The sequence below is a fragment of the Thunnus maccoyii genome, chromosome 24, assembly GCF_910596095.1.
Source record: "Thunnus maccoyii chromosome 24, fThuMac1.1, whole genome shotgun sequence".
Classification (NCBI taxonomy): Eukaryota; Metazoa; Chordata; class Actinopteri; order Scombriformes; family Scombridae; genus Thunnus; species Thunnus maccoyii.
Window position 1 is genome coordinate 16,325,747 of NC_056556.1, and position 17,359 is coordinate 16,343,105.

Here is a 17,359-nt window from a genome sequence, read left to right on the forward strand (position 1 = left end):
TTTTATTTTCTATTCATTCACTAAAATGTTTTGCTGATATGGAATAAAATACCAAATCTATCAAATGGACCCTACTGGGTTAGAAAGCATGACTAATCAACTAACTAGCAAAACAGGTTAGACCACCCAAATCTGTGTTTTTATTTAATTATACCCCCCGGAGTATGATGCTGATCGTTTTAGCATTCTCCATTCGCTACACTTTTGAGCCACTTATCTACTCAGTGATTAATACAGATTTGGATGGTGTATCCAAGTCTGCTAGTTAGCTTAACACAGTAACTTTCAAACCATGCTAATTTGAATTCTCATTCTAGCTAAAAGCAAAGAAAAGTGCAGTGCATTGTTTTCTCATGGGGGAGATGAGAGTAAGTGTTGTGAAGTTAGCTTGGCCAGATAGCCACGTCAATCATCTTTCTCTTAAATATGATTGGGCAGGTATTTATTATGTAATAAATTCCCAAGCTTAGCCCTGCCTAACTGCAAGGGAGAGAAACTTTCTAAAGAACAATATAGGCTATGTCAAAGGCTATGTTCTCATACTTTTTAGGTGTTTACTATATGCACAATAGATCCCAAATTACATGATTAACAGCCAATCATGGATTTGCCTTTCCAGGGGCTTTAAATATTTATTCAAATGCTTTTTGTCATTGTTTTTATTTTAAACTGTGAAACATGTTGTAACTCTGGTTACAATCCATTGGAATAAAACTCTGCACATAAGGGTTTTACTTTATTATATATTCTGTGTGATCTGAGTTCAAACTGTGAGAAGAATTTCAAATTGTCCAAAAAAAAAAAAATCAAAGGCATTGTTACAGTTCCATCCAGACAGACCAGCCGTGTGCCACACATGTGTAATCAATAATTTCACTTTTGTGAACAGATGTAAAATGAATGTGAAACACACTATGAAACAATCTGACATTCTTCTGGGAAATCTCTTTTTCAAGGTTCGGATTATCCCTGTTTTATAATACTGAGTCATGAATCTATGACACCACCATTTTCTGCCAACGCGATCTGCTCTCTCATTTTTTCTCATTTGACGGCTTTAGTTAAGTCCTCAATTAAATCTTGCCTACCGCTGCATGACTGTGACAGTGCTCGGACCTGCACATACAATGGTCTGAAGCCTGCAGGGAATCTGGATGTGATATTTGAGAACATATGGGTGCTGGATGTTGCTTCAGTTAGGCATGTATGGCCAAGTGCTTCTCATCAGACACATATGTCTGCGGAGATTCACACTCTGCACCGATGTGTCACACTCTGTACTGATGTGTCGGAGTGCTGCAGGGAAAATCGTGATAAATACCCAGAACAAATGAACTGGCAGCCTTTGAATATAAGACTCCTGTGGTGGGCATGTTCACGCACAAGATGAAGCACTCTTTTTTTAAATCTGGAACTCTCTGACTACAGCTAAGACGTAATTCTTCAGAGAAAATGAGTCATTCACAACCATCTGGTTGTATGTCAAATAAAATTCCAGAAGGCCTCCTGGATAAGTAAACACATTATAATGTTGTCCTTGACTTGTGTTTGCAGAAACAAAACGCAAAACCTGATTTTTTTTATGAGTTTAGAAATGTAGATGAAAAATGGTTCAAGGAGTGGTTCAATAACCAATGGAAGTTATTTTAGTGAGGAGTTATCTAAAATCTGAACAAAGTGAATGTTATGAAGTACCGGAGGTCCTTGGAGGCCTTCGCCCGGAGGTCCCGGTAAACCAGGTAACCCTCGGAAACCAATATCCCCCTGGAAAGATGGAAAACACAGTGAAGATATATTAACACTTACAACAGAGCAATTTGCAATCAAACGAATTACATTCTGCTCAGAGGAAAACCTAGTTTCCTTTAATTAGTTTCCTTAAAACAAACGACCCAATGTTCCACTGGGGAGACACTTTCACTTGTCTCTAATGCAGATTCAAGCATGGCTATGAAATTGATCTAACAGTATTTTACCGTTGCTTTGTCTCAATTTTCACAGTAAAGTTTCATTTTGCAAAACACAAAATGTGATACTTGTAATTGGCCTCAAAATGTCACAGAGCACACACAATGAAAACAACTGCATCAAATTAGGTAATACATCAACCAGTAATGTATTACCTAATTTCACAGCACTGCACAGTATAGGTTCATTATTGAATTTTAATCATTGCTGCGTTTAAGAAAACATTAAATAATGTTGTCAAACTGTAAATAATTCTCATTAAAACAGAGTCAGCAGTGGTCCTTTCCCCAAGAATACACAATGAGCAATAGAAAAGAAAGGAAAATGTGCAATTAATGCTGAAGTCAGTATTTGAAATGAAAAGTTTAAAGTCTGACTTAACACTACAGTAAACCCTACATTCACACAAGACAAAATGATGATTGTTATGAAGTTTACTGCATCAGTTTATTCTTTCTATTCATTATTGGCCATAAAGTTTTTTATTCAAGACATCAAACCTTAGATATTTATATCACTTGTAAATTAATTAGCTATGCTGTCACTTGTTGCTACACTTCCTGCTGCTGCTGTTCATATACAATTTCAAAAGCCTCACCTCCACCCCTGTATCCACCTGAAGGCTATGAATCTACCTTCCCCTCGTGGGAAAGTTAGTGTAGTCGCTCCCCCCTTCCTGCTGTGCTGAGCTTGATGTTTCTCCACCCCAAACATCAATGCTGTACATATTCTACATTTACATACAAATCTATTCCATATGAGCTGGTTGACTGGAATACAGTAAGCTACAATCATACTGTAATGTTGGAAAGCATGTAACATTAAACCACTATTTACATTGCTTCACATTGCTTCACTGTTGTTAAGATAAGTAGAAATGCTTACAAACACATGCAGCATAAATTAGTGATCTGTAAGTGATTAATAAGCATTAAAATGTGCTAATATGAGATGAATGTATTGTGACTGAAACACTTAAACTCTGTTGTGAAAACTGACCCAAAGCACTTGTAAAACAGGGCAGATGATTTCAACACCAGATGATTACAATTAGCATTATTATTGTTGATCCTATGTGATTTGAGAAAATATCTTAGTCAGATGGTCTGAATTGGAAACAACTGTCTGACGCTAGTGTTCCTTATTCAAAAAGAAAGTTACATTTTATGACTTAGTGTTAGACTAAATAAATGACCAATGTCTATATTTTCAAGGAAAAGAATGCAAAACGCATGCATTCGCATACATAAGTACACTGGTGTGTAAAAACAAACTGGAACTCTTTGACAGACAGACACATTACTTACTTTCTATCTGTCTTATGTGCCATCAACATTCATTTACCTGACATACATTATTTTTCCATCTGACTGATCCAATATCTCACCTTTGGTCCAGGGATGCCCACTCCTTCTGGCCCGGGTTCTCCTGGAAGTCCAGGCAGACCTGGAGGGCCCTAAATTAAACATAACATGGAGGTAAAATACATTTTCAGAGATACCACAGTGAGTAAATCTCTTCTTCAGTCCCCATATATACCACAAAATCCTTTCCTGCATAGTGACCCCTCATTGCTCTACTGTGTCTCCTTTGCTATGCTCTTAATTGCAGAAAACATACCCAGGAGTCTGCTGCTCACTGTTTTGTGAGATATAAAAGGACCAGATACTTTTACATAACTTTTGGTGATAAATGTCTTACTGATGGATGGATGGCTGGAACTGATGGGTAAAATTAGGACGACAAAAGACAGACGGATGGAGGACTTGATGTAAATGTGTAGATAGATGGTATGAATGCGAGATTTATGGGTGGACATATGGGTCTGTCAGTGTCTTAATCAGTTCCTCACCATAGGGCCGGGATAGCCATCTCCTTTGGGACCGAGTGGACCTGCAGGGCCTGAATCTCCACGGTCACCCTACAGCACACAGATACATATCAGTCAATAATTCATTCATACAAAGGGAACAACATGATTTACAGATATGTTTTCAAAGGAAACTGAAGTGGAATGTGGATGTAACTGGACACATGTGCTTCTGCTCCTTTTGTGTGGTTCTGTGTTGTGAGTATTGTGCAATACATTTATAAAATGGAAATGTTAAGACATGCTGTAGTATTTCAGCTGAAATTTTTAACAAATGTTGGAGCGAAGACAAGCATGACAGCATGCGGATTTATATTTCTCATCCCATTTTTTGACATCTTCTCTGTTCTTGCTGGATACTGGGTAATGGTCTTCATGATGAAAGGGATCGGCGTGTTCATGTGCTGCCAAATCTGCCTCTCATTACATTCATTTCATAATTGATTTTCCAAACATAGGCTGTTCAGCTGTGACTACAAGCTTGCGCTTGTTTATTGAAAACCCAAACTTCCAGTGAGTGGCTACAGGCAGAGATCAAGCAAGAAAAGAATTTAGACTTGAGTTACACACATTGTTTTTTTAGAGAAGAGGTTTGTACTGTGTGTCACCTTTGGACCTGGAAGTCCGTAGCCAGTCTCCCCAATCGGACCAGGAGGACCACTTGGACCAAGATCACCCTAGAACACATTTTAGGTTACTTTAACACTACATGTTCATAACACAGTAATGTAAATAAGGTTCCTAACATGGTACCGACAGTCAGTGGTGGATTGTAACAACTCAAGTACTGTACTAAGTACTTCCATTTAACGTGAAACATTGTTTTTTTTTACTCCACTGCATTTTTCTGTAACTATAGTTACTTTGCAGATTAAGATTGTACAAACAAAACCTGTAATGAGCTTCATTAACCTGATAGGGGGCCCCAGGGCAAAAGTGAGCTGTGGGCCCCTAATCAGACCCCCAGCCCTCCCTTTTCTTATGGGGTCACCCAAGTTAGATTGGTAATAATTTAATTAAACTAAAAGTTATTTTAAAATATTCACCATGTAAGCAAAATATGAGGTGAAATATTAAAGAAAGTAAAAGCAGATATTGAAACAGAGCCTCAGAAACAGAGACATTAAAGACAGCTGTAAATTACAAACAAGCTGCAAAGATCAGAAAGCAGTTGCACCACAGAGATAAGTTGCAACATAATTCTGAGTAACAACAAAATATTAACACACATGCCCCTAGAGTACATGTAAATCATAAAATGTCACAGAAGTCACTGATGGTAAAACAGCAGTTTTTCTGCCACACAGCATAATTTCTCTCATTAATTGCTGCCATTTGACAACATAGTAATCCAGTAGAGACCTAATTTATTGCTATGATATTTCAATATTGATCCTGCGTACTGCGATGTGCTATGATGCCAAATGGCTCATGCCAGCTGTCACATAGCTGGTGCAACCCAGTGCAGTTCATCGGATCAGATGATATGACCAGCTGAGGTCTCCCCAGCCAGCACAGCGGCCGGCTGCTTCGACAATGTCGGTGTACCTTTCCAAATAGATGTTATTTGGATAAACTGACCACGTATTGGGAGTCTATATGGTTACTTTCTCCCCTGAAAAAATATTAAAACTTAATAAAGTGACATATTAACAGTCTTACAGTGAAATTTTCAACAGCATTCAGCCTGGCTCCACCATTACTGCTGCTTCTTCTTCCTCTTATGTTGGACTGAGGGTAGACTCAAAGGTCAGTCTTGAAATGCTTCGCCCATAGAGACTGAGGACAATCTCCTACGATTCGTTGTTAAAACTGAGTGTAGAAAAACCTGCATTGCACAACCAAAGTCTTTAGGGCGGCTGTTCTTATTGGGGCAGTGACATGCAGTTCACTATGGAGGAGAATACTTTCTGGTAAGAAGTGTCCTTGAAGAAATATAAAGGGTGTAGGTTTGTTAGCGGCCATTCTCGCCGCCGTTTAAGCAACTACTGTGCATTTATAAATCCCCAGACACCTGTAGGCAGAGATCTCTGATGTCTGGTATCACGAAACTACACTGAGGGCAGACTGGATGCTACAGTGACTCACTATCACCCCTGAGATAAAAAGTGGTATTATGGGCCGGAGCTAGCTGGTTAACATGCTAACTTCACTAGATACAGTATCTCTGCAACACAATACATATAGGTCTGGACATAATGTCAAAACTGTTATTTCTTCACATTCTTTTGATAATTTTAATTAATTTGGGAATGATTTAAATTCTGGTCAGTTCTTACACTTTATACCTTTAAAGCCATACAATGTAATTTTGTTGAAATAAGAAATAACATATTCTTCCTATTAAAAATTAAAAGATGAATTCATTAGTAATAAAACACACTCTCACTTCATTTAATACACTCAGACATTTGGCTCCACAGTCCAGTATGACCAGTATCCTTTGGTGGCTAATACAAGCTAATGTTAGATAACTTTATCTTTGATTTTGCTGTGTAACTGTGATTACTGGGTAATTTCACCGACTTTATGATTCCCCATTTGTGTTGACTATATTTGAGCATTTACCATCTTGTAATTGCCACTTTTGACCACAGTGGCTGCTGTTCAGCAAGTTCCTTATCAATTTAATTTAGATTGCACTTTAGTGGTCCAAGCCACAACATTAAAATGCTGCTTACATGTTAATGCATCAGTAACATTACATAGTAATGTCTTATATATGACAATATAACACTGACCAGAGCCATTTTACTGCAGGAGAACTTTTGATACCTTAAGTACATTTAGGTGATGATGCTTAAGACTTACATTTGTAATGGAGTATTTTTTTTACATTGTAGCATTACTACTTTAAGTTAAGTAAAGGATCTGAATGCTTCTTCCACCACTGCTGACATTACATCAAGTAAAAGTTGACAAGTAAAAGTTGTCACCAGTGTCATGAAATAAGGTTATACTTGATTTCAAAGTGTGTGTGGAACTGTTGTGTATCTCTTATGGCAATCAAGAAAATCTCTTGGAATCATTTTTAACAGCATTTGGAACAATTAAAATCATCATCACTTGTATTATAAACATGTGCAGGGAACATAACAGGCTTTGACAGTTTTCTAATATTACTACAGTAGAAGTGTGAGAGGTTACCTTGGGTCCGACAGCAAAGCGGCCTGGTGGACCAGGTAAGCCCAATCTGCCCGGTGCCCCTGGTTCTCCCTGATGAAGATTTGAATGCAAGCAAAGTGGTTAAAATCAGTACCTTGTAATTTATCTTTTCTCATCATTCCTTGCCATGTATGCACTTAAATGCACTTCAATAAGGCCATGGACAGGGTCTCAATGCAAAAAAATTGAATATTTAATAACTATGATGACCTAATGGCACCTCACCTTTGGTCCTGAGGGTCCAGCAATGCCAGGTGGACCAGTCAAGCCTCTTATTCCTCTTTGGCCTTGGTCGCCCTTAAAGGTCACATTGGGAATACAGTTATGTGCAAATCTTATAGCTATGACATTACTTATCATACACAGTTCAGCAAAGTCCTAGTACAACATATGCAAAAAAGTCACCAAGGAATGTAATTTTGTCTTACCTTTTCACCCTGGGTGCCAACACCAGGTGCCCCCTCTGGCCCCCTGAAACCTACAGCTCCTGGCTCACCCTGAAGACACAAACACACATATGCTCATAGTAAACGACTGAATTGATTACTTACAGAGGCTTGATATTGAAGCAAACAACCATCAAACTACCTTCTGTCCTGGGGCTCCGTCCTCTCCTGGCAGGCCAGGCAAACCAGACAATCCTGTTGATCCCGGCTCACCCTGAGGACACATACATGCATCTGTGAGCTTATGAACTGGAGACTTTTAGCCATGTAAGAATATAGATTATTACTGCTCATGTGGTTTTCGCTAAAGGGCTGTGAACCACCTTAGCTCCAGGCTCTCCAGCGCCTCTCTCTCCTGGGGCGCCAACCTCGCCCGGCAACCCCTGGTCTCCCTGTGCAAAACAAGACAATATGACAACATTCTTACTATAGCCCTATTGTTAGTGACACATGGAAATGGCTATGATTTCATAATTATAATATGTTCATGGGGCCTCTCAACTGTGGGCCTTTATGGCACTGATTTGCGTTATCATCAAACTTAACAACATTGTGAGTGTATGTACAAACCTTGGGCCCAGGTAGGCCTTCTCCTGGTGGGCCTCTGCTCCCTGGTGGACCCCTTGGTCCTTCCACGCCCTGTAAGGATCAATGGCAGAAATAACAAGAGAAGTCTACTGAAATGTCACACAAATGTCTCCCTCTCTTCCACATGTTGGTGAGCAGTGGACCATCACCATTTTCTTAGAGTAATTAACTGTGTTTTTATATAAGCAAAGTGACCTTTGACTCAGCTGTCTGCAGTCTCCAGTTGTTGCTCCAAAACATTCATGTTTACAAAATTTATGCATCACGTTGGTTTAATTGTGATGGACTATCCTGACTTTGTGTGTCAGCTATATCACCTGATCTAGTTCATCTTTATCTGTAATATGTGGAATCCAGGGGTGTGGCAAAAATATTAAGATGCTTAAGCCTGTCTACTGTAGGTGGTGTTCATTCATTCAATGGCAGCAATTACCATTTGGGATAGATAGTAACTCTTTGTTCAGCAAGAACAACGGCCAGGCCGGCAACTTAGGCAGATTGGTGCTTTCAGTTAAATGCTAACATCAGCATGCTGACAGGCTTACAATGACAATGCAAACGTGCTAATGTTTAGCAAGTATAATGGTTACCATGTTCACCATCTAAGATTAGCATGTTAACATGTTATCATTTGCTAATTAGGTTAGATTGTCACTAGTTTTGCAGGTATTCGGCCATAAACAAAATATTGGACAAATTACAACTTTGTCCTGATGGTGGCGCTAAAGGAAAAGTTGAGGGGTCACAAAGTCATTACAGTTCATCTTGAGGGGGACAATGTGTGTACTAAATTTAATTGCAATACATCTAATAATTGTTGAGACATTTTATTCAAAACCATAAATGTAACACTTGTGGTGTTGCTAAAGGAAAAATCAACAAAGTAGGATTCTTCCTCTGGGGACCATATCTGTATAAAACATCGTGGCAATCCATCTAGTAGTTGAGATGTTTCAGTCTGGACCAAAGTGGTTGACCGACAGGCCTACAGGCCAACATCACCATCTAATAGAGAGTGGCTGGAATAGCTGCCATTTTATCATGGTTGCCATGAATTATCATTTTCCAATTTCACTTCTCATGTGTGCATTTTGCCATTTAGATAATACGGTTTAGAGTGGAGTATATCATCTTGATGATGCTGCTAGTTTATGCTTTGCCTTGTTTAGCAAGGAATGGATGAAAGTTGTATCAATTAAACACTGTTTTTTGACATGTTGGGAGAGGGTGTTGCAGTTTTTTCCAGAGGGAGTGGGAAGAGTATTGCTTTTTTAAAATGTGTATAGGTTCAGGAATCAAGACATAACATGCAAAACTATCATTTCATGGCAGTTTATGCCACAGCAGAAGTAATTTTATTGATAAAGTACTTGCCTTCTCACCCTGTATGCCCACACCTGAGAGGCCAAGGGGCCCTGGAAGACCTGGAGGGCCGAAATCCCCCTATGGATTCAGATAACATTGTAGTTTAATGATAAAAACATGTAAATGTTAATATGCATCACACTCAAATGCCAACTAGGACATTTCATGAGTTATTACATGTGGAAAGCACCCAACTGTGAATCATTGTTTTAAGATCCTGTGCATTTCCTTTTGGCTCTGTAATGAATATAAAGTGTTTATTGCAATGCATGAGTACATTCATGCAGTAAAATCTTTTTATACACATAACTCAGTGACATTTGCTTCTTGATTCACTGTCTTTTCCTCTTTGACATGCAACATTAAAATCATAAACCTATTATGTTAACATACAGAAAACCCTGGAGGCACTGGTTTGTCATTACTACATGAAAACATTGCAATTATATGTGATGAACTTCACCACAAGGCTACAGTAAAACTGTCAGCACAATTTATGCCCAAAACTCCAATATAAAAAAACTTCATGTTTTAAAAGAACTGTGTTTTAGGGGGTGATGATATCATTCATTCTTAAAAGTGAACATCATTTGCCAGTGACATAAGAGGAATTATTCAACTTTAAAACACATTTCAACTCAACTAGTTCTGTGATTGCCAGATGGCTGCAAAGATATGCAAACACATTCTGAAAGGTAAACTTATATACCTACTTAATACCTTTATGTTCTCTGACTGCACCAGTGCAGAGCTAACTTTCCCACATTCATCAGCCCAAAACCATGGAGCGTCTCTCCTCCTACACTGTCCAAGCTTTAACCTTGATTCATCATCTGTAGACTGCGACCTCCTATATAACACCGCACTGAATGCATTCACCAGTGACTCTGCCAACTCCTGGCCTTTCTCGCAACAGGACTCTGGCTTTATTTTCATGCTTGTGTGAAAGCTTTGCAGCCAGGCGTCTTATTTACAGCCTCTATGTACTCTACTGTACCTTGTCTCCTTTGATTCCAAGGCCTAGCTGTCCTCTGGGCCCCCGTGGCCCCTCCAAGCCTCGCTCACCCTGTGAGAAGAGACAGAGAAGGTATTGCATTTTGCCTCTTGAATAGCAGTTTGATACAGTATATGAAAGCGTATGTAAGAAGAACACGTGCATAATACTGGGAAGACCTATATAACCCTAAATCTTCATTTTTACTACTCTCACATAATCTGATATCACATGCAGCAACCAGTATAAATTTACATTACATAGAAGCCAAATGTGGGCTTTCTGATGTTGTTGTTGTTGTCTACATGTCAAGTTTGGCCTTCAGTTGATGAAAGACAATAATGTTAACTGAGACCAGACAGAGACATTTTACTGTCAGACAGTGTTGGCACCATATGTAAACAATATTATTGCTGAAGATTCTCACCACAGAAACCAACACAATGTCTTTTGAAGTCACTGTAAGTTAATACAAATTTCTAGTCTGACTTTAAAGACCCTTTCAATCGGAATGTGTTTTCCTGTTGGTTGAATCCCCTTTCATGTTTGACTTGTCTACTATAGAAACTGATTAACTGTATCTGCAGAGTTTGTCAGAGGCTTCTCTGTACCTCTCTGATATACATGTTGTGTGATGTGTGAGCGCAAGCATGATTTGTAAGATCACAAATGGGAGAAGTCAGTCCAATATACAATATAAAACAGGCCCAACACCCAAATACATTACATAAATACATAAATTACAAAAGTACACTGTGGAGCTACAGTGAAAAGCTGGTGTTGGGTGGCTAAACTAGACATGATGGATTGTGTTGTTGTCCAGATTGGAGCTGTAAATATGCATTCCTTCCAATATTTACCAAAGCATCCTTTGCTGTCACAGAAATGACTGTATATTATAGATTTGCTAAAGCTAAGCCTGTTCTTGTGCAAACAAATTATGCTAGAATCCCCATCAGTCAACCAACAGCCATGCACCATTTCTTAGGTGGCTTTTGGCAGTGTTAGCACTGTCGACGACTGGCTAATAGCAGCTGTTGATGCATGTAGTTATTGCGTGTTGCATGAAATATAACACTTGCAAAACACACTAAACACAAAGTACAGCTAAGGCTAATAGGAATGTCATAATTTTTGCAGGTAGGTAGGGAAAAATTTAAGGGATCAGCAAAAAGTTTCTTCCTGAAGGGACATTAATTAATTTGACATTTCACTCAAAACCACAAATGTCAACCTCATGGTGGCACTAGAAGAAAAGTCACAGGATCAACACAGTCATTAGGATACAATCATCTGAGAACCATTAATGTCTAAACAGAATTCCAAGCCAATCTATCCAGTAGATGTTGAGATATTTCACTGTATACATAAAAAAAAAAAGGACCTGCTAGTGGCGCTACAAGAAAAGCCAGGGGATCACCAAAGTCAGCAGGTTTCATCCTCTTGGAATCATGAATGTAAAAAAATCTCATGATTGATCAATCCAGTAGTCGTTGGGATATTTCAGTCTGTGATAAACTAATATGAGCTGATACTGATACTATTGGTCAGTCCATTCATCAATCATTCCAATGTAAATGTAATAAATTTTGGTATTAATAACTTACAGTGTTACTCCTTTTAGATGCAAAAGTCACAAAGTCACAGCCCTTCTTGTTAGTTTAAAAATTCTGCTCAGTTCAGACACCAAACTCATCTTGTAGTGTAAGTCAAGCATGTGACAACAACAATTATGAGATAGTGGTAAATGCTAAAATATAGTGTACAATGGCACAAGAGGAGTCATCAAGTCAGTGAACTGGCTTATTAATATCTATTATAGAGCGATATTTATATAAAGTTTGCTAACATTAGCTACATAAGCTTTCATTTGTAAGTGGCAGAATGTGTTATTCTTTCAATATTGGCATATAGTCTCACTTTAAATGTGTGGTCTGCACTATGTTAGCTACTCATCGTGTGTAATTGGATCATTAGCAGTGGGTGGGGCCCTGCCCTGAAGCATCTCTATATTTGCATGCTGATCGTTTCTGAAAATCATAGAGAGGAGAGAAGAAAGCCTTTAACTCCTTTTCAGAATTGCACATTTTATGTGAAAAAAATATACTGGACAGAAATATGATTCAAAGCAGAGCATTTTATGTGTTTTAAAATGTGTCTGGAGGGGTATTAAAAAACAGAAGAAGCAGTGAGGGATTACACCAGTAATCCAAGTTGACAGTAAGTACAATGGAAAGAGTGCAGCATAATGTCTGGCTGTATATGACTCTGCTAAAAAGTCATATTACCCTTGTGAACATTTCCCTGTCTTCCAAGGTCATCTAAGGACAACAGAAATACAGTGACAGACACAAATGTGCATTGACTAGCATGTAGTAGTAGCAGTAGTGATGCTGCATTTGCATGTCAGCTATAGTATAGATTTTTGCTTTTTCATAACTCTATGATCTCTCATTTTGGCACACAAGCTGAGGTGCTAATGATGTGGAAAAAGGGTAATACTGCTGCTGAGCTGCTGTGACTCTGGAGCTTGTCGAGACACGTCATGTGAAGAACGCTGCTTTAAAACATGAACGCCATCTGCATGTCCACGGTCGAGTCTGCTGTTGAGGAAAAAAAACGAGCACCCTCGAGGCCAATGGGAGATACACCTCCTCCTGTTCAGGGGTGGAAACTAATTGTCACCATCTCACAGGAAAGTCCACAAATGATACATTGGATGAAGGTCCGGGGAAGTGGAAAAAAGTATGATATTCACCTGAATTATAGTGGCTGTGCCCACTGATGTAAAGCTGCTCTGTTAGTGTTGTAACGTAGCCAAGAAGTGATAACATCTGTCATTACTGAAAAGCATTCCACTAACTTAATCACTTTTAATTTACGTGTCTGATTTATCAAAACATGTCTGGTGGATGTAGCTGTTAATTGCATTAAATACATTTGTACGGATGTATAACATGTGGGACAGTCCTGATTTTACACTAAAATTAACACTAACAGTTTGATTGTGTACAGATATCAACTTTATATTATATCCCTGCATTACATAATGAGTAAATGTAATGTGTTGTATGTTGTAGCCAGTGTATTTAGAAATACTGAGGTCATGAGTCCCCCAACTGTAAAATGTACAAATAGACCCTTTCCACAGCAAACATTTTGACTTGTCAAAGCAGGAAGAGCACAGGTGCAAATAATAATATTAATGATGGCTCCATTCCATTAAAGGTATAAAGCGTAAGAATTGGCCACCTGATCCAAACGATGGTTACGTTCTCACCTGAAAAAGTATTAAAACTTAATAAAGTGACATATTAATAGCACACAGCAAAAATTTCAACAGCATTCAGCCTCGCTCCGCCATTACTGCCTGAAGTTAGTTCTTTGCAACACACTACATATAGGTCATAATTCATTCTGTTGATAATTTTAGTTAATTTGGGAATGTTTTAACCTAAAATTCATGGCCACTTCTTGCACTTTCCACCATTAAGTGCCCCAGTGCGCCATGTCAGTGAGAGAGCATACACGATACCAGAGCCCTGGAACTGGCTTACCAAAATAAAATACAGCCATCATCAATGTCTTCAATTCCACCTGTGCTTCTACTGCTTTGACGAGTCATACACATACACATACACATACACACCCCCTCCCAGCAGACATGACCTGGGGCCTGTACTACAAAGCAAGTTCAGCTTAGTCTGGCTCTCTTTGGGTGAACTGGCTTCACTGAGCCTAACATTGGCTGTCCTGGATAACCGGTATCATGGAGCTGGCTATCAACAAGCTCAGTCAATTCTGGGGTTTCCTATCCAGCTATGAGCACATTCATGTGAAAGAGGTAGGGTTGTTAATGACAAACGACATCATCAGAACCACAAATTAATTGGGAGCCAATGAACAGTGTGTGGATTATTTTTCTAATAAAAGACAAACCTTTTGTTTTTATTTCCAATTATCATCACACAGTTGTCTCATGTTGTTCTGAGCTGCAGTGATGGAATCAGAGTGTAAAATCATCTGTCAGCTATCACTCCAGGGATAAAATAATAATAATAGGGATAAAATCAATGACAGCTGGCTAACCTACTAACAACTAACATTAACAACATTTTTGTTCTGTTTTGCTCAGAAACCATGTGTGAATAATGCCAATAAAACATCAACCTACTGTGTACAATGAAAGAACACATAAACAAGAAAAACTATATAGTTCAAAGCCACAGCTACGGCCACACAGTACACAGTGCTACCTACACCAGTATTACAAGAATTCTGTGACCATCTGATTGTGTGACCTGATTAGTAATTTCAACTATATTTCAAGTGCAAACAATATATCATACTTTATCATATACTTTGTTTTGATAGCTGTTACCAAAAATGATGTCCCCACAGTTTTTACATAGGGCCACAAATTTTCATAATTGTAGGCTTAAAGAACAAATTTTAACCTTGTAGATACAAGTAAGAATGGTTTATTTTGGTTTCAACTATCAAAATTTGTGACAATATCTAAATACTATGGATGCACCAGTTTTGGTAACAGCTATCCAAATTACAAACACTGTCCAATTCTGTTGCTTGTATCTCTAGCTTCTCCTACTTTTACTAATTTACATAAGGAATGTGCCTGCTGAAATCATGATTCACAGTTAACATTAATTTATGTGTGCTCAGCAAGTGATTTAGATTTAACTGGTTACCCAAACAAATATGATTATATTTTATTTTTATTTATGTGGTTTATTTACAGGCTTACTCCTCTATAAACCAGGGAGTCCTAGGCACATGCCCATTTTGCCAGTGTGGTAATCCATCTATGCACTGTCACCCCACTAGACTCACAAAAAAGTCTGTACATTTTAGTAGATATTTGGATTATATATCATATTATATTCTATTGAGTTAAATGTTTGGTAATATTTTCTGTAAATTTTAACTCCCTAGTTGAAGATCTGAGTGTTAGAACCTTCTCCACAGTGCAAGAAGTGAAATTCTGGTGGGAAAACATTGAATCTTATTATTTGTCTGGCTTAAATATAATACATTTTAAGGATATTTGACCTAAAAAATATTGACTGCACCTTTAAAAAATCTGGCATGTGTGATCTATAAATCGTAGAAGGGAAACTGTACCTCAGGTCATCAAGAATACCCAAATTCTGACTAAAAATACAAAGGACTTCTTTTTAAGATGTTAGAAAAACAGAAAATGAGTGATGAAAGTTATAAGCTCCAGCAAGGAACATGTCTAATCTCTGAAACACATGTGTATACCTGTGTGAGTGTGTATCCACATGTGGCATGAGAATGAGTGTGTTTATGTACATTATGTGTCTGTATGTCCTGAGAAGACACAGACGCAGGAACAGACTCATTCTTTCCTCTCACGCTGAGTCACTCACTCTGTCATATATCAAGGTGTCCTGGCTATTTTCCTGAATCATGTGTGCATCTTCCGCTCTGCACCAGCATGTTCACATGTCTTCTAGCAGGGACGATCAATGGACCGATCATGCAATGAGGTAATGAGAGCCATACTGCACTGCTGCATGTTAATTTATGGAACTTCTGTGTTGTGTTATCGCCTCTTGTAACCGTACACGTTGTCAATTTCCCGTCATTACACTGTGGAATCTGGAGCCCAGACGGGGGCCTTCGTGCAGGTCAGTGGGTAGGTAGGTGAATTGCTGATGAATGCATCAAATGGGGTCACGAGGGTTCAAAGCTTTTAACTGTCTTGAGTGCATGAGCCTCCCAGGAAAAACTGTGAGCCCCAAGAGCCTGAGACATAAAAGACATGAACACTAACTCACCTTTGGTCCAGGGAGACCTTCTCCTATCGGTCCTCTCTCTCCTTGGACTCCCTGTTGCCCTTGAGGCCCCTGAGTAAAACAAAACAATATAAGTAACAATGGGGTGGGGGACATAAAGAATGACCCCTTTCAATAATTGACTGTTTTCTAAACCCCTCCCCTGAAGAGCCATTGTCCGATCACAGGTTGGATTTCTCCACATGGGACTCTATTAAAGGCACTGATGACTTATTTTCTCAATCAGCCTTTTAGTATGAGCGATGGGGTCCTACATGAACACACAAGTTTCTGCCACTGTTAGAACACTCCTGGATACTTCACATAAGAGATTTCAGTATATGTGTTTAAGCTTTATCATGTACCTAGTCATCATGTGTACTATTAAGACACTTTTACAGAGTTCTCTTTAAAAAGAGTTGGAGACATTACAAAGTCAGCTGGAGACTATCAGAGACCTACTGTTTCAAAAATAACTTTGAACACCACCTGTAACCTTTGTGTGAAGTGTGTGTGCTGGTTTCTTACTCACCGGTGGTCCGGGCTCGCCAACTCCTAGAGGACCCGGAGGCCCTGGTTGCCCCTGGAAACCAACATCACCCTGCAGAATGCGAGACAGTGAGAGGAGTGCACAAACAGGGTTAGGCAAAGGTGGAAGATTATGTTCTCATGACTTAATTTTCCAAAACAATAGCTTGGCAGACTTCACCTTGGGTCCCGGAAGACCGATTCCCGTTTCCCCTTGGATTCCAGGTGGCCCAGGAAGTCCCCGTTCCCCCTATAAAAAGATAGGCAGTGACAGACATGTGAAAAGGCATGCACACAGATTGCTGATTCTTGACCTCAGACATCAGTAAAACTGTCCACATTTTCCGTTTGACCAAGACCGTCTACTTTCTCCAACTCCACACTTCCTCTGTTATTTAGCTAACTTAAAAGGGGGTTTAGGCATGTACTTTGGGGTCCTTCACTCCTTCAGTAAATACTTTATTGGTAAAGAATGCAATTATTCACTCAGACGCTGTAAATCACAGCCATGGTGTGCAGCAGGAGGGCACACAAGAGGCGTGAAGAGGGCGTGGAAATGTTAGTAGGAGCATACCGGCACTTTTTTTTTCCTTTCCCCTGCCCTTTTAGGCAAGTT

At 39.0% G+C, this 17,359-nt stretch overlaps 1 protein-coding gene across 3 annotated transcripts in view; it reads right to left on the reverse strand.

Annotated features, from left to right (window-relative positions):
- LOC121891917 (collagen alpha-1(XXVIII) chain-like) overlaps positions 1 to 17,359 on the reverse strand; it is a 48,182-nt gene that overhangs the window by 9,481 nt on the left and 21,342 nt on the right. For all 3 annotated transcript variants that reach the window (XM_042404572.1, XM_042404571.1, XM_042404573.1), the window contains 15 exons: positions 16,925 to 16,993; positions 16,748 to 16,816; positions 16,219 to 16,287; positions 10,400 to 10,468; positions 9,412 to 9,480; positions 8,020 to 8,088; positions 7,773 to 7,841; positions 7,592 to 7,663; positions 7,432 to 7,500; positions 7,229 to 7,300; positions 6,986 to 7,054; positions 4,447 to 4,515; positions 3,821 to 3,889; positions 3,356 to 3,424; positions 1,696 to 1,764 (listed from right to left, as the gene is read on the reverse strand). In XM_042404572.1, coding sequence (XP_042260506.1) covers positions 1,696 to 1,764; positions 3,356 to 3,424; positions 3,821 to 3,889; positions 4,447 to 4,515; positions 6,986 to 7,054; positions 7,229 to 7,300; positions 7,432 to 7,500; positions 7,592 to 7,663; positions 7,773 to 7,841; positions 8,020 to 8,088; positions 9,412 to 9,480; positions 10,400 to 10,468; positions 16,219 to 16,287; positions 16,748 to 16,816; positions 16,925 to 16,993 — 1,041 coding nt within the window. The remainder of the gene's footprint in view (positions 1 to 1,695; positions 1,765 to 3,355; positions 3,425 to 3,820; positions 3,890 to 4,446; positions 4,516 to 6,985; positions 7,055 to 7,228; positions 7,301 to 7,431; positions 7,501 to 7,591; positions 7,664 to 7,772; positions 7,842 to 8,019; positions 8,089 to 9,411; positions 9,481 to 10,399; positions 10,469 to 16,218; positions 16,288 to 16,747; positions 16,817 to 16,924; positions 16,994 to 17,359) is intronic.